The sequence below is a fragment of the Podarcis erhardii genome (assembly GCF_964252035.2).
Source record: "Podarcis erhardii genome assembly, chromosome: 7".
NCBI lineage: Eukaryota > Metazoa > Chordata > Lepidosauria > Squamata > Lacertidae > Podarcis > Podarcis erhardii.
Window position 1 is genome coordinate 7,706,077 of NC_138511.1, and position 15,864 is coordinate 7,721,940.

General features: G+C 48.6%; 1 protein-coding gene across 1 annotated transcript; it reads left to right on the forward strand.

The window, feature by feature from the left end:
- The first annotated feature begins 9,164 nt into the window (after nucleotides 1–9,164).
- LOC309345421 (maestro heat-like repeat family member 5) lies at nucleotides 9,165–13,899 on the forward strand. Its single transcript, XM_081868474.1, has 15 exons — nucleotides 9,165–9,249; nucleotides 9,363–9,512; nucleotides 9,926–10,068; nucleotides 10,222–10,336; nucleotides 10,444–10,580; nucleotides 10,766–10,885; nucleotides 11,019–11,133; nucleotides 11,401–11,535; nucleotides 11,698–11,862; nucleotides 12,156–12,314; nucleotides 12,423–12,527; nucleotides 12,645–12,750; nucleotides 12,989–13,051; nucleotides 13,298–13,480; nucleotides 13,570–13,899. The coding sequence occupies exons 2-15, from the start codon at nucleotides 9,405–9,407 to the stop codon at nucleotides 13,602–13,604; spliced, it is 1,689 nt and encodes a 562-aa protein (XP_081724600.1). The 5' UTR covers nucleotides 9,165–9,249; nucleotides 9,363–9,404; the 3' UTR covers nucleotides 13,605–13,899.
- Nucleotides 13,900–15,864: the final 1,965 nt, after the last annotated feature.

Here is a 15,864-nt window from a genome sequence, read left to right on the forward strand (position 1 = left end):
AGTTCCAGTGGTTTTGGGAGTTATAGCATCAGGCGCCCAACCTTCACCCCTCCCATCTGGGATAAGGCGTCCGTCAGTCCTCAAACCTTGAGGTGTTGTTCCCCAGTTTCCCATCCCCTGTACCTGGGTGGAAAAAGAGTTCACCGCAAGTTGTTGTTGGTAAACCTTAAATCCCAAATTGTTCCCCACCAGGACAGGACTTTTGCACACTTCAGGATCATGTACTATAATTAGGTGATTTCCATAGTACCCCTTATAGGATACTGGAACAATGGCAGTAGGTTGAAAAATCTCATTCACACCATAGGGGCTAATCTTTAAGGGTTTAGCCTGCATCTGTAGGGGCAAAACCAAATCTCTGGACACACTGGTAATGTCAGACCCAGTGTCTCAGAAAGAGTTCACAGCAATTCCGTTGATCTCAATGGGGGCTGTAAACTTCGAATTAGCCCACTTCAGATGAGGCACACTTGGACCAGCACCAGTAATAATAATAATAATAATAATAATAATAATAATAATAATAATAATAATAATTTATTTGTACCCCGCCCATCTGGCTGGGTTTCCCCAGCCACACTGGGCGGCTTCCATAGAAACCAAAAATACACTAAAATATCACAGATTAAAAACTTCCCTGAACAGGGCTGCCTTAAAATGTCTTCTGAATGTCAGGTAGTTATTTATCGCTTTGACATCTGATGGGAGGGCGTTCCACAGGGCAGGCGCCACTACCGAGAAGGCCCTCTGCCTGGTTCCCTGTAGCTTTGCTTCTCGCAATGAGGGAACCGCCAGAAGGCCCTCGGCGCTGGACCTCAGCGTCCGGGCAGAACGATGGGGGTGGAGACGCTCCTTCAGGTATACTGGGCCGAGGCTGTTTAGGGCTTTAAAGGTCAACACCAGCACTTTGAATTGTGCTCGGAAACTCACAGGTCCCACAATAACTGCACTTAAAGTGGCTACAGCTGGTTTGGAAGCTATAGCGTCAGGAGCTGCCCCACCCTTCCCCTCCGGACTGAGCTTTCCTCAGTTCCTGATTTTTGCTGTTCCGCTTGGTCCTGGATCATGCGCACCGCAGGAGTCAAAGTCAAAACTGGAGGCTTCTTTTCACTTAATTGGGGGCAAACTGCTTTTACATGCCCGGTTTCTTACAATAAAAGCACAGTCTGGAACTCGGAGACAATTTAGCACATTCCCCACCTGCTGTAGAGGAGTCTTTTGCAGGAGTAGGGGGACCCCTGCTTTGATCTTTAACGGGAGGGCCGGACCTCCCGCCAGAAGCTGAAGCTGCTGGTCTGTACCCACCAGCCAGTCCCCTGTTGGCCAGATGAGAATGATTTAGTCTAAAAGATATTCTGTGGCCTCCTCTAAAGATCGTGGACTTTGGTCAGCAACCAAACTCGCAATTTCTGGAGACAGGTGGTGCATAAGTTGCTCTATTAGCATCAGGTGCCTAAGTTCTTCAAAGCCACACACACCTGCGGCTGAAAGCCAAAGTTCAAAGTTCTGGGCCATTTTCGCAGAATACACACCAATGCTGTCTGAGGGACCAGACTTATCCCCTTTTCGGAAAGCCCTCCCATAGTTCTCAGGATGAAGTCCATGCCTTTGCATGACTAATTTTTTAAAGCGCTCATAGTCATTGATTTGGGGTGAGGGGAGATGGCCCATCGATTCGGCTAGGTCTCCACAAATTAGGGAGCGCAAAATTGGCATGTACATTTTCAGGGACACCCCCATATCTCGGCAGGTTACTTCAAACAGAGTCAGATAACTCAGAACATCAGTGGGGGGGGTTGATATTTCAGAAATGCCCTCCAGTTAAGGTTGCTCAAAGTTAGCCCCGGAGGAGACTGTCTGCGATTTTCTCCTCGTGACTCTTCATGACTGTAGTCATACCTTGGAACAGGATGTCGAGATGCTCATCCGGAGGGACGCAGGTGTTCCTCCGCCCCGTATCCACGCGAGGGTCTAGGGAGAAATTTCTCCTCCTCCTCTGCTGCGTACTGTCGCACTGCTCCACGAGTTTCCCAAGCTCTTACTGGCGAGTAGACCCATCCCGGGCCGGCTGGGCGAACGCCGTCTCACTGTTCTGCGAATGTCGCGCGATGGACGCTCTCGACGGTAGTCTCCCACAGACACTTCTTGCAGCTGCTGCCGCAGATCTTGATACTCATAAGCCATCCGGCTGACTCTCGGCCCTATAAGAATGGACTGGCCCATCTTTGGAAACTTATCACGGCACCGGTATCCACCTTGGCCTGGGTTTTGCACCCACTCAACCGCATCGCCCTCTGAAAACTCCATCTCTTTGGGCTCTGCATAAACAAGATAGTTCCCTCTAGGACGTGTGGAGGCCATCCTAGCTTCCACTTCCTCACGAGGTGACAAGAGTTGGTTAACTGGCGCCCCCCTCACTCTCTCCAAGTTGCAGAACTCTTGCCCACCCTTCCGAACAGTTCTTAATTCGCTGGCATCCACCAGCTCTCTCTCCGACTCAGGATCTCCCAAAAACCAGGAGGCGGATTCCGCTCTGGGACTTGGAGGTTGGGGGGTGTTGTCTCCGAAGGAAGGGAGCTGCCTTCTCCACCCGGACCCCATTCGTCCACAGTACGCAAAGTGTATTCCTGGGAAGCCCCGGCTTCCATAATTCCTGACTATCTCTATCCCAAAAAAATAAAACGCCTGTAGTACACAAAAGAAAAAATTGTGCCAATTTAAAATCAAAGTGCCAATTTAAAATCAAAGTGCCTTTCTGCAGGGAAGTTCCATCCCACCACTGCCACCATGTAGTAAAGGGGCTCCGGCCACTCGCCCCTCCCTCACCTGCCCTTACCCTCCAGCTGGGTCAGGTTTCTGGAACGGAGGCCAGCAGCCATTTACTTTTTGACAAAACAAAACACAACAGAAATGGTAATGCTGCCACCACTCCGTCTCAGGGCACCAGGAGGCACAGTCCAAGGGAGAAGACTATGCTCCTTTGTTACCGGTTGCCCCACTCTGCAAGCTGCTTCCGCAAACTTGCAGGCAGAAATTCATCAGGTATAGCGTAACCAAGTGGTCAGGCGTTGGACTGAGATTTCCCCTCAGATTGGCACATAAGACAAAAGAAAGTTTCTTTTTTAAAAATTTATTAAAAAACCACAAAGTTGACTTGCTTAAAAAGCAGGCACATCTTTTGTATCTTGCAGGCAGATAAAATAAAGACATTGTTTAGTATAGCTAACTAAGATAATCACTTCTAAGAACAAAGACAGAGATAGGATAGTTTCAAAGTCCTTCAGTAGTTCCGCATTACAAAGTCAGCAGGAATCTCCATTACAAAGAGACACAAGATGGCTGCCAGCAAAGGTGGTACGCTAACAGCGAATCGCAGGTTGCAGAGCGCTCTTTCTCAGCCATTCTTAGGATCTTTATTCCCAGGTTATTAAAAGACTGATAACAACACTAGGTGGGTGTGAATAGCTGGAGCCCCAGGTGTCAAGCCCCAAATCAAACTAGAGAACTTCCTTCCTAAGATAACAATTTACACATTTGGAGACTGTTGGTCTGCAGGGTTAAAGCAACAGACCTCTTTCCCATAACTCTTGTGGTTTTTTGATTACCCACAATACTCCGCTCCTTTCTTGACCAAAGTTTGAAATCCTTAACTTCACTACAAATGTACAACAATAAACTATCCCAGGGAGTTGACTCAGAGTCAGGGCTTTTCATGCCAGACTATTTTGAGTTGGGCGATGGTCTGCGCCTACAGATCTGTACACAGAATCTGGCGACCATCCAGGTCATCTTCTGCTCTTTGCCTAACAGCAAAAGGTCAAATTTTTGCTTTTGCGGGAGGTCAGCGAACCTCACCAGTAGGGGATCCGTGATCTTACTACATGCCTCTTCATAAAAGGGACATCTAAAGAACAAGTGTTCTGGGCTTCCTATCTCTCCCAATGGACAGGTGCAAAGTCTCTGAGCATACGGGACCCTTCTAAAGGCTCCATCCAGGACCGGCGAGGGAAGAGCCGCACTTCTGGCGAGTGTAAAGGCCCTTCTTGCATCCCTAGATACAAGAAAGAAGAGATATGCTGCCGGTGCGGCTATATCTCTCTCGATTTCTCCAATTCTATAGTCGGGGCACTTTGCACAGTCCTGCTGTCTCTCGGTGTCTAATATTCTTTGCCTGACCGTAGCATTAGCCTGGCCCAAGCCCAGACTTAGAAGGGCTTGAGGGGCAAAACCCAGTTTCCGTAGGGTGTTCAGGACTGCAGTCTGCCAGCCCGACTGGAATTGGTCACAGAGGATCAAAGGGGCTATCCCTCGGGGGAGCAGATTCAATGTCAGCCATTTGTAGATTGATGTTAGGCAGATGCTAGCCTCCAGTCTCATCATCCCCATTTCCAATCTAATCCATGCATTTGAGCCAAAATCTGGGGACTTGGAGGAGAGCTCTAAGAAGTCAAGAAGTATCTGGGGACTTGGAGGAGAGCTCTAAGAAGAGGGAATCAAACTGATTCTAAGCCAAAGGTCAGGTGGAACATCTCTGTCTTACAGGCCCTGCGGAAAGAAATCAGATCCTGCAGGGCCCTGGTCTCATGAGACAGAGTGTTCCACCAGGCCGGAGCCAGTGTTGAGAAGGCCCTGGCTCTGGTCTCCTTAGGGCCCGGGACCTCTAGGGTGTTGCTATATATGGACCTTAAGGTCCTCTGTGGGGCATACCAGAAGAGACGGTCCTGTAGGTACGAGGGTCCTGGGCTGTGAAGGGCTTTAAAGGTCAAAACCAGCACCTTAAATCTGACCCTGTACTCCACCGGGAGCCAGTGCAGCTGGAAAAGCACTGGGTGAATATGCTCCCATGGCAGAGACCCCGTGAGGAGCCTCGCTGCAGCATTCTGCACCCGCTGGAGTTTCTGGGAAAGATTCAAGGGCAGCCCCATGTAGACCGAATTACAGTAGTCAAGCCTGGAGGTGACCGTTGCATGGATCACTGTGGCCAGGTTGGGTCGGGAAAGGGAAGGGACCAACTGCTTGATGAGGCGAAGGTGGAAAAATGTCGCCTTGGCTGTTGTAACCTGCGCCTCCATGGAAAGGGAGGTGTCAAGGATTACACCCAGACTCTTAACCGAAGGCTTAAATGAATAGAAGGATGAATAAGGTCTCTAAGGAAATGGAGGCCAGAGATTTTCAGTTTGTTTCCCAACCTACCTCGTCTGTGCTTTCCTGCTCAATACAAAAACATGAATGGGTCTGATCCATTCTTCACATTCTGACGTTCCTGTTTCTCTTTTCTCATGGACAGGGAATTGATTTTGATGAAGATCAAATATCGGAAATCAGCCTGGAAGATGGGGAGGATCTTCCTCCAAGGTAATCCTGTGCTAATCCCCTCCCCCATAATCAATTCATTTTAAAAAACAACCCGGTCCATTTCTATGGTGGTGGTGCTTGGGGTCTTTGAAGGATGGGAGGCAATAAACCCTTTTGACAAAGTGCTACTCCTCTCTCCCCTCAGCATCCCAACCACAGCTTCTCCAGATGCGGCTGATCTTCCTCCTGAAAGCGTCAGCAAGGACCGGCTGAAGAACAGATTTACGGATGTCGTCGCAACGATGAAGAATGGGAAGATCCGAAAGAAGGCGCTCCAAGATCTTTCCGCCCTCCTGAAGAAGATCCAGGAATATGTGAGTTGCATGGCGAGTTCCCGCCTCCCCCACGGAAATAAAGACACAGGACACCAGTATTTTAGGTTAATGGGCAAAATTAGGCCACAACTTTATTGATTACAGGAACTGAGCGGTATTGGCTTAGGCATTGGTCCTATCGACTAACCGGCTTCAGCCCGATTGCTAGAAGACCGGCAAGGGTTAACCACCAGGAGGGGGAGTCCTGCTGATGTACATCAACTAGGAGCTCCCCCGGGGTCACCCCTCGAGGGCGTGCCTTAGGCCCTCACCTCCATAGGCTTCAGACATGGCAATGCCCCCCCCCCCGGAATCCTTTACCGGACTACCCTTCAATTTGGGGGAAGGTGATGGCGCTTCCTTCCCCCTTTTCATCTGGATATCAATAACCTTACCAATGCCTAACCGCCAATGCTGAGGAAGTTGTGGTGATTTGCTACAAGGTAGGCAAAAAACCAAATGGCTGGTGCCAATTTGCCAAGCGGGAAAAATTCCTACCAGGCCCCTTGACGGCGAGCAACCGAAGTCCATAGCAATGTCAAAGAGCCAAACCTAAAGGGTGGGAAAACCGGAGCTGCTGGGGCACTGGGAGAAAAAGGGAAATCCTTTTTTTTAAAATGATATTTATTAGAAGTTTCAAAAATTACAGAAAAAAGCAAAAGAGAGAGCAACAAAAAATTAACAAAACATACATAACAGTACATCAAAAAAGGAAGAAAGAAAGAAAAACCACATAAAAACCAATACACCAATAACAATAAAAAAAACACACATCCAATATTCCATATCTCCATCCTTCATTTACTTGTTTCATCGACCTCCTTGCACCTCCTTTTTTGTATTCTAGTTTAGTTATTTGTTTCAGCAAATTCTTTCCATCTTTCTCAATTTTTATTAAGTAATTTGTCTTAACAGTCTAACCTATTAGTTTACTCAGCAAATCCTTTCCATCTTTCACTATATTCTGTCATTCAATTTACCTTAATTTATTTAAAGCTTAAAAATTAATATTTATTTGTGCATAATTCCTTATATCATTTCTACTAAAGCCAAATATTTTCATTCCAACATTTTTCCTAATGCTCATTAATTTTACACTAATTCCCAAAATAATTGTTTTTTAAAAAAGTTTTCTTCCAATCTTCCTCCAGCGTCTCTTCTTCCTGGTCTCGGGTTATGTCAGTCCTTACTGTCCATTCCATCTAGTCCATCAACCTGGTAATCTTATGTCTGAGGCTCTTAAGTCTTTTCCATGTCCCTTCTGCAGATCTTCTTCTTGTTTGTACTTGCACTTTACCTTATCTTTTGTTGATCTCTTTCTTAATTTCTTTCCTTTCTCATTGAGGAGTAGGTCTCGGGGATGTTCCAACTCAAAAATATCTCCGTCTCTCCTCAGCAGATCGGCCCATTCCCCACAGTCCCATTCCCCACAGTCAACAGTGTAGTCCAGAAAATATTTAAAGGCATGTTTCAAAGTCCCTCCAAACTTAAGGGCCCCCACAACTCCAGACCCCCCCCTGGCCCACTCCAGATTCAACCTTCAACAACAACGGCTTATGCTCCTGTAGGGCCTCGGGCTTCTCCATTTGTATTACTTGAGGTTCAACAGCAACCTCCTCCATTATCTTCTGCGTTTGCACTTGCTCTATCAAATCAGGTTCTTGAGTTGGCTCCTGGATGGTTTCTGTATAAGTATTCGCTGTTTGTCCAAAATTTTTGACTGCAACAGTCATCAAATCCATCTTCTCATGCATCTGCTCCAACAAAGCGCTTGTCTTGCAAAAAGCAAGCACCAAAACTTCTTCCAAACACATTTTTGTTCAAGGTCACAGTCTGTTCCCAGGATCCTAATCACCACAGCTGTAAAGTCCCCAGATCGACTCCAGCAACAATTTAACAAACTCCCTCTAGAGGAGACAATTTCTATTTGTATCCATCTTTTGAAAGCAGATCCAACAAAATAAAGTTACTTTCATTTTTCAAATTTTTTGTTTCTTTTAAATGCAAAAGGCAACATTGGAGACAATTTGTTTCTCTTCTTTAACTATCTGTCAAAGGATGTTCCTTTCGCAGTCAATGAACTTCACCAAAAATCTCTGTCTCTGACACCCCGTTCCCAGGTTTGAGACAGTGGAAATTTAACTTTCTTTACTCTCTCTCCTGCAGGCTTAAACAGTCAAAATTCCCCCTCTTTACTCCTGCTTCCAAGAGGGGTTTAGATGGTTAAAACAGAAGGAATTTTAAACCTTTATGTACAGCTTTCCAGACTTTAGCTTGCACAATTTTTGCTTCAGGCTATTTACAAAAGCGGAAGGCGGACTTCCTGTTTAGGACCTTCCCGCTTGAGTGCCAAATTAAAATGTTTCTTAGCCCAATTTTCTGTTCTACTCACGGGTACTTGTTTAGAGTCCAATTGTCCACAGGAAAAAGTCAGCGCTCTCCGGCAATGGCTGTGTAGCTTCACTCCGTAAAAATAGTGGTCGATTCAAAACACCCCGCTCACCCCACGTCACTTCGGATCCCCGAAAAAGGGGTTTCCTTGCGTGGGGGGGGGCGCTCCTGGTGTCAGCCGAATCCCACATTCCCAGGCTTCCTCCACCTGGGATTTTTAAAGGGTCTCCGCCTTCACCGCGGCAGCAAGACCCGATTGTTGCGGAGCAGGTTCCTCTGGATCAGAGGAATTCCGCCATTGCCAATGGCGCTAACCCAGAAGTCCGAAAAAGGGAAATCCTCAGGCGCGCCGGCCCTAAATAGCGCTGGCCACACCTCCCGGGCCAGCTGATTGGCTGGCAAGGGAGGTGACGTGCCAGAGGATTCCCTGCTGTTGCGGGGGCTGCAAGCCAGCCCCCAAGTACGTAGGGGGAGGGCATGAAGCCCACAACCCCACCTCCTTTCCAGCTCAGAAGTGGCTTTACTGAAGGGAAACATTGCAACCATGCAGGGCTGTCAAGGCCTTCAGGCTGCTGCTTCTGGGCCCACCCTGCAAGGTGCCCAAGGGACAATCAGGCATCCCAGCACATACTCAATTTGGAGAACAGAGCTGGGCCATAGTGAGTAAAATGGCTGAGAAAAGAAGAAAAAAGCAAACATTAGGAAAAGAGGGGTGGGAAGTCAAAAAGAACTGGATTTTTTTCTGTAGAGGATGCTAAATGTTTTGGAATGTTTGGAAGATTTAATAAAAATGTTATAGGAAAAATGGTGATGGGTTGCTTATCAGTCCCTTCTCTGGGTTTCTTCTCAGCCATCGGTAGCGGTTCCTGCACCCTCCTTTGGCCAACTGGTGGCGATTTCCTGCCTTTGTGCATTGGATCCGGACCCGGAGAGCAGGCAGCGGGCAGCAGAGGCTCTCTGCCATCTTCTGCCCATCCTGCGGCACAACGAAGGTAAGTCTAGAAGAATGTATCCCAGCATGGGGTGGGGGTGAGCAAGACCCAAACTAACCCTTTGGCTTTCCTTTGCAGAGATGCTGCCACGAACATCATGGAACCGAACACTTATCACCAGAGCTGAGAAGGTCCTCAGATCCACCGGAGGACCGGTTCCTGAACTGTTCGTGAATAATTGTTACTCTCTTGCCAGGGTAAGTCGCTGTCTCTCAAGCCACGTGTTCTAGGTTCCGCAGAGGCAGCACCTGGGCTTTCTGCTCCCCAGCCCTGCCCTGTGGGCATCTCTGACCTCCCTCTCTTGCTTCAGGTCTTTGGCGCTTTTCTCCCCGCGGAGCAGCTCTTGGAGGCCATGTGCTTCCTGGCCAGAGACCTGGTTGTCGAGAGCAGCTTCAACCCACTGGATATCTCCCACTTACTGCAAGAATTCATCAAGCAGTTTGGCGGCACAAAAGTGGAGGTAAGGCATCTGCAAAGGTAGGAGAGAAGAAGATTCTCTGCTTTGGTGTAGGGGAGGCCACCTCATGCCATTGGGTGGCCAGGACACATGTTAGTTGAGAGGGGCCTGGCAATGTCAGGACAAGAACCGCAGCCAAGGGTCCTGAGAAACATGGATTCAGGGATGGGGAATCCTCCTCCTTCTGGGAGTAGACTGGCAAGCTTCTTCTCTTGGCCCACAATGGATAGGGGAACTGGCGCCCTGGAGCTGCCTGGGTTCAATACTTCCAAGGACCCTGAGTGGTACCTTGGAAGGAAGATGGCTGTGGTGGCACAGGTCAAGGGTCCCTCTTTCAATGAGGGATGGAGGGATCCACCTGCAGACAGCCCCACTTCCTTGTACTCTCCAAGCAACTCTCTCCTTTTCTCTGACAGGTGAAGGTGCTGCTGGAGGCCTTCTATAAGATCAGCCAGGGGCCTAGAGTGCAAGGCAGAAGCATGGCCGTCTTCGCTTTGTCCATCTTGTCGCACCACCACCTGGCGACAGTGGTTGAATATCTCCTCCAGTTTCCTTTCGGGTATGGAGCCCTCCAGGTTCTACTGGGCTAAGGGGGAGGTTGGCAAGCTGCAGGGCTTGCTCAGAAAGCCCTTGCTGCCATTTCCTCTCTCTGGAGCATGGCAGCAAGCAGAGGACTTGAAGCTGACCATTGCTCTTGTTTTTGCATTCACAGAGACTGCGAGAGAGTGTGGAAGGAGGTGTTAGCATCGGCCGACCCAGAACAACTGATCCATCTTACGGCCAAGCAGCTTTACGAAAGCCCCTTGGCGGAATCTGCCACCGAAGTGGTAAGGACCACCTGCTTTCTGGCTTCCTTCTTCCTAGGGTAATATCTAGGGATTCCTGTATTCTGCAGGAAAGCAGAGAAAGTGACTTGCACCCCTCTCTCTTCCAGCAACATCTCACCAGCCTGTTGCACGCCATCCTCAGGATGGAGGACTACAAGGCAGCTGTGCGCCAGAACTTCCCACAGCTGCTCATCGCTCTCCTGGGGATGGTTATGAACTTCCATTACGACCAGGAATTCCTCGGGTGAGTAGTGTGTTGCAAAGGGACCAATGGAGTCCTTTCCCCTTCAGCCTCGGGGGGTTTCCTGTCCAGCTTGGTTTTGCAAGGGAGGCTCTCCTTCAGGTGGCTGCTAGGGAGGAGGGATGGGGAAGGAATTTGAGTGTGTGGCAATGACCCTCCTGGTAAAACTGGCCTTGCTTTTGTTGCAGAGGGGCTAAGGAAGTTCTGCACCTCCTTCTTGGCACCACTGGAGAGCAAGTGGAGGCGGCCATCGTTGACCAACTTTTCTGCCGGGAGACTTTCAGCCAGGGGTTGTCTGCCATGGTGAGGTAAGAGGAAGAACGCGGTGACCTTCCCCAGTGGTCTGGCAAATGGAGCTGAAGGCACGGGATCGGACTGTGCCCCTGTTTGCTTCCTGCGGTGTCTTTGCCTTCCTTACCAAGATCTGTTTCTCCATTTCAGAGCTGTCGGAAAGCGACGCTGGTGGATCCCTCCCATGGTGGAAAGCATCATCGCTGCTCTCGAGGACCAGGAGTTTGCCGGAATGCCACAAGTCGCGGCAGCTATCTACATCGAGGTGAGGGGGACTGACGCGGGAGGAAATGGGTGCAGCAAGGAGGTCCTGGCTTGGTTTCTGCCAAGTGTTGGGCTGCTTTGAGCCTACGGACTGTTGCCTGTTTTAGTGCTCCTCAGAGTAGACCCATTGGATTTGATGTACATGACAAACTTTGGTGCATTCACTTCAGTGGGTTTGCTCTGTGCAGAATTGCAAATGGTGGGTAAAAGGAGAACCTGCCTCAGCCTCTCATCACTGAAGTGTTTCTTTCTTTTTGGGCCTCTTTAGCTGCTCAGCTGCCGTCTGGAGGTCTATCCCTGTGAAGATACACTGGAGCAGCTCCTCAACTGGCTGGAACACGACCACCTGCAAGTCCGGAAGCTCAGCGTCAGAGGGATATCCCTGCTTCTGGACTCTGACATGGCAAGTGATGCTCAGAGGGAGGGAGGGAGGGAGGGAGGGGGGGGGTACAGATCTCGATTCTAATCATGGTCCAGCACTCTTTTGCTGGCACAATACTGAAGGGCCTGTGCTAAAAGGCGTGAGGCCTTTCAGACCTTTGAAAAGATTCTCTCTTTTGTGTAGGACCCTTCGCTTCTGCGGCTCTTGCTGCTGGATTCCCTCCCTTCTGCAGAAGCCGATGTCCTCCCAGAGTTGATAGAGCTAGTAGACCAAGCCTACCATTCCAGGGAGCTGGGAGAGGAAGACCTGAAGATGCTGGCAGCAACCTACTGCGGTCTGGCTGCCCATGTGAGTGTTAGGGAAAACATGACATCACACCCGGTGGAGGAGGAATGCTTTGGAAGAGGAAGGGTGGGGTTTAGACTGGCATGCAGCGGAGATGTTCTGGCTTCAGGAGGGTGTTCCTCTGGAGCACCTTCTCTTGGAAGCCTGCCTGGAAATCTCAGGGGGAGAGCCACCCCTGCCCCCAGTCTCCCCCAGGAGGAGGATAGGGGGCTGAGCAGCCTCAAAACACCCCAGTGGGCAGGAGAAAGGAAGGTGATCTGCTGAGAAACACAACCTCTGATATTTTCTGCCTACAGGAGGAAGCCTCCGTCCGGGCATCAGCCATCGAACATCTGGGGCTGCTTCGGGGCTGGGTGAGAGACCAAAGGCTTCCCATAACAACAACAGAAGAGGAAGCCATTCACGAACTGGTTGTGGTCCTCATTCACCTCGAAGACGAGGACGTGGTGGCCAAGGTGAGGGCCAAAGAGGTGGACTTACACAGTAGGAGGGAGGGATTGTTCTCAGGAGCTTACGAGACTATGTACCGCAATTTGTAACCCTCTTCTCTTCTTGTGTTGCAGGCCGCAAGGAGGGCTCTTTGCCATCTAGCCCCACAAGTGAAGTGGTGGGCTCGTTCCAACAAATTTAGCCTCCACTTTGCTCTCCACCAGGCTGCCAAGCATCTGGTAAGGTCCCTCTGCTTTGTTGGCAGCTTTGCCCAGGCATGTCTCTGGGACTGCAAGGCTCTTCTGCCGCACTCTCAAGCCTCTCTGATGCCAATTCTCCTTTGTCTTTGCCCACAGAGCAAGACCTTCAGCAAGGACATCCTTCGGAGTGCTGCCTTGACATGTACGAAGCCGTCCGCCAACAGGCTGCCATCAGTCTCCAGGGTGGCAGCTCTGCTTCTGGGTAAGTCAAGCAATGTTCTTCCCTGGTAGGGATGGACAGAAACGTATTGGTAACGATGGCAGGGAGGATGGACATGCCCCCAGGCCACCTGCTAGGTAGGCCTCCATCTGCGCCCAGATCTTGCTCTGAGTGAGCGTGGAGACCTCTAGAGCATACCTGTCCTCCTGCCGAGCTGCCTCTGTCTCCACTTGCTTTGCACCGAGATGACGTCCCTTTTCTTGCCTCTTTCTCTCTCTAGGTCATCTGGCTTTCCGGGATGCCAGTTTCATCCACCATCACGACATGGCATCCTATGGAACATGTGAGTGAGACGTACGGAGGGCAGGGAGGGATGCTTCTGCTGAGAAAGGTCTTCAGGGGAAGGCAAATTCTCAGATGTATGTTCAGACAGAGGTGCCACAAGATGAACATGCAAAGAGAATTGGCATGTGACTTCACTGCTCTCTCTCACACACAAACTCCCCTGACGGCTGTTTTCATATTGTTGATGGATGGCTCTTTTCCTGTGTATCTCCGCCTTGCTCAACCTTTCTCCCTTGCCCCTCAGGGCTGGAAGAGATGCAGCAGCACGAGGAAGAAGGGCTCAGGCAGACAGGGAGGAGCTGCCTGAACATCATGCAGCGGGCCTATAAACATCGGAAGAAAGGCAGGGTCCAGCGCTTTTTGAGGAGGCTGCTCCACTGCGTTCACAGGGAACCTTACCCGCAGGACTTCCTGAGCTGCATGCCAGGTGAGTGAGGCATCTGGTGGGCTATTGGGACACCTGGTGGAATGTCTGGAGGGGACGTTTCTCAAGGAGCCTCTTTCTCCTCCTGACAGAACATCCGGAGTTGCGCCAGGCCAAGGCAACGTAACATCACAGTTGTGCTGCAGTGATACCATCTTCTGCTCTCCGCGGGATCCAGTCTGGACCAGCGCCAGGAACATCAGCACCATCAGGATGGCCCAAGAGGAGTGGTGCTGCCCTCACGACCTTCCGTACACAGCGGTAGGAAACCTTTTTGTTGTTGTTGTGTTTCTGGTTGATGTTGTTTTGGATTGTTGATTTTTTTGATTTTGAATCTCAGGGTGGTTCACAACACCAAGTATACGAAGCACAAAATACATAATAAGAATAATCACTGCACAAAATTCATAATAAAAATATCAGAACATAATATAAATTAAAATAATAAAAACATACTAAAAAGAGCCACAAGACTAATGTATGCACACTAATAAACAATACAAGAGCACTGAAACAACACTCCAGCCCACAAATACAAAATCTAAATCAACATAACACATTTAACAATCATTTAAAACAACCCCACCTTCTTGAAGAAGGCTGATATATTAGATTTAGAAGGTTGGAATACGAGGTTTGGATGGCACGCCTACCTAACATACAACAAAGTGGCAGTGCATAAGGACTTTTTAAATCATATAGTCAGAATTTCATTATACAAGGTCTGGGATAAGTACCACAGACTATTAGAGCCCAAAATACCCTGGTGGGTATCCCCAGTGGAGATGATAACGGTAAAAAAGACAAACATGGACACAAATTGGGGAACTTAGCAACAATTAATAAAGGTAGAACAGGACCAATTAAAAATCAAATTGTATGAAGAAATTAAACAGTATTGTAACGGCTAGATTCACTATCACCTAATAGTGCATATATTTAATCAGGATAAGAAAATTAGTTTTGGAGAAAAGAAGTCATTCTTACAAAAGGAATTAGTACAAATTAATAAAAAGACCCTATCTAGGATGTATGATCTACTTTTGGAATGGGAACTCAAGGATGGGATGCTAAAGGACGTTATGATAAAGTGGGCGCAGGATTTTGGCCACAACATAATGTTAGCTGTGGAAATTTGACATCAAGTTCACAGCATGCTATACAATAAGGGAGAATCTAATGAAAATGATCTACCGATGGTACTTAACCGCTGCCCCAAGGAACTGGCAAAAATCTATAAGCAAGAAACCAATGTGTGCTGGAGATGTAACACCGAGATAGGAACAATGTACCATATTTGGTGGGCTGTAAGGAGTTAAAAAGCTTTTGGAACAAAGTTCATGAAGAAATCATTAAGATTTTTTAAAAAAACATTCAATAAGAAATCAGAAGCGTATGTTGCAAACCTATAAGGAATACCTGATACCCATTCAAAATATGCTCAAGAATCAACAGACGCAGCAATGGTTATCATTTATAGGGGCCTGTAATTTTGGCAACTCATCCTCAGTAGTTGAGGTCATGAAACTTCACTCTGCATTTGCCTTCCGGGACTATTTTACAAAAACCTCCTGGCAAGAAGATAGTCAGGAGCAAGTCTATTAGCTGCTGCTATCTGGTTCAAATCCTCAATCTCAGACTGCAACTGTCGGAGGCTATGTGTAGTGTCATTGATGGTTTTCTCCAACCTGCATGTTAGGGCAAATAGTGCTTCACGGTTTTGTTCAGCCACAACTGCCGGATGTATGCCGATGGTGAGGATGCTAACGAAGCCTCCACCAACAGCACCCACAGACCAGGCCAGGAAAATCTCATCATTGCACTGTTCCCCTTGGACTTCTCTCCTCTTTCTGTTTCTAAGAGAGGGTAGAGGAGGAAAAGCCTCCACAGTCACAGGGAAAGTAAAGGCACCTATTCCCACACACGGATAATTACCAGGGTAGTAATTAGTGGCTAGTCCATTATACAAGAACCAAAGATTGGAGTCCTTGATCAGCCAGCCAGAGCAGATGGATCCCTGTCCGGTGAAGTTACTGTATATTGGGGAAAGTATGGATACAGATCTGAGGATGTGGTGTTGCTTTGGTAAGAGGCGTTGAAGGAACCCCACAACCAAAACTTAGCAGTGCACTGTGTGTAATTTCCCAGCCAACCTTTATGTTGGTGGTGGTGGACATGCGGCCAATCTTTCCATTTGGCGTTCCATGATCCAGAGGCATAACAACAAAAGCACAAGCCCCGGGTGGTTCTGGAGAACTGGAAATATCGGTAGGAGGTATCATTCATTTCAGAAGGAGGTGTTGCGAAAAGGCCACTTTGATTATACAGTAGGCCTGCCAAGACAATGTCAGGGTCCCTGATTAGTCCTGGGATATGTCAGCTACCTT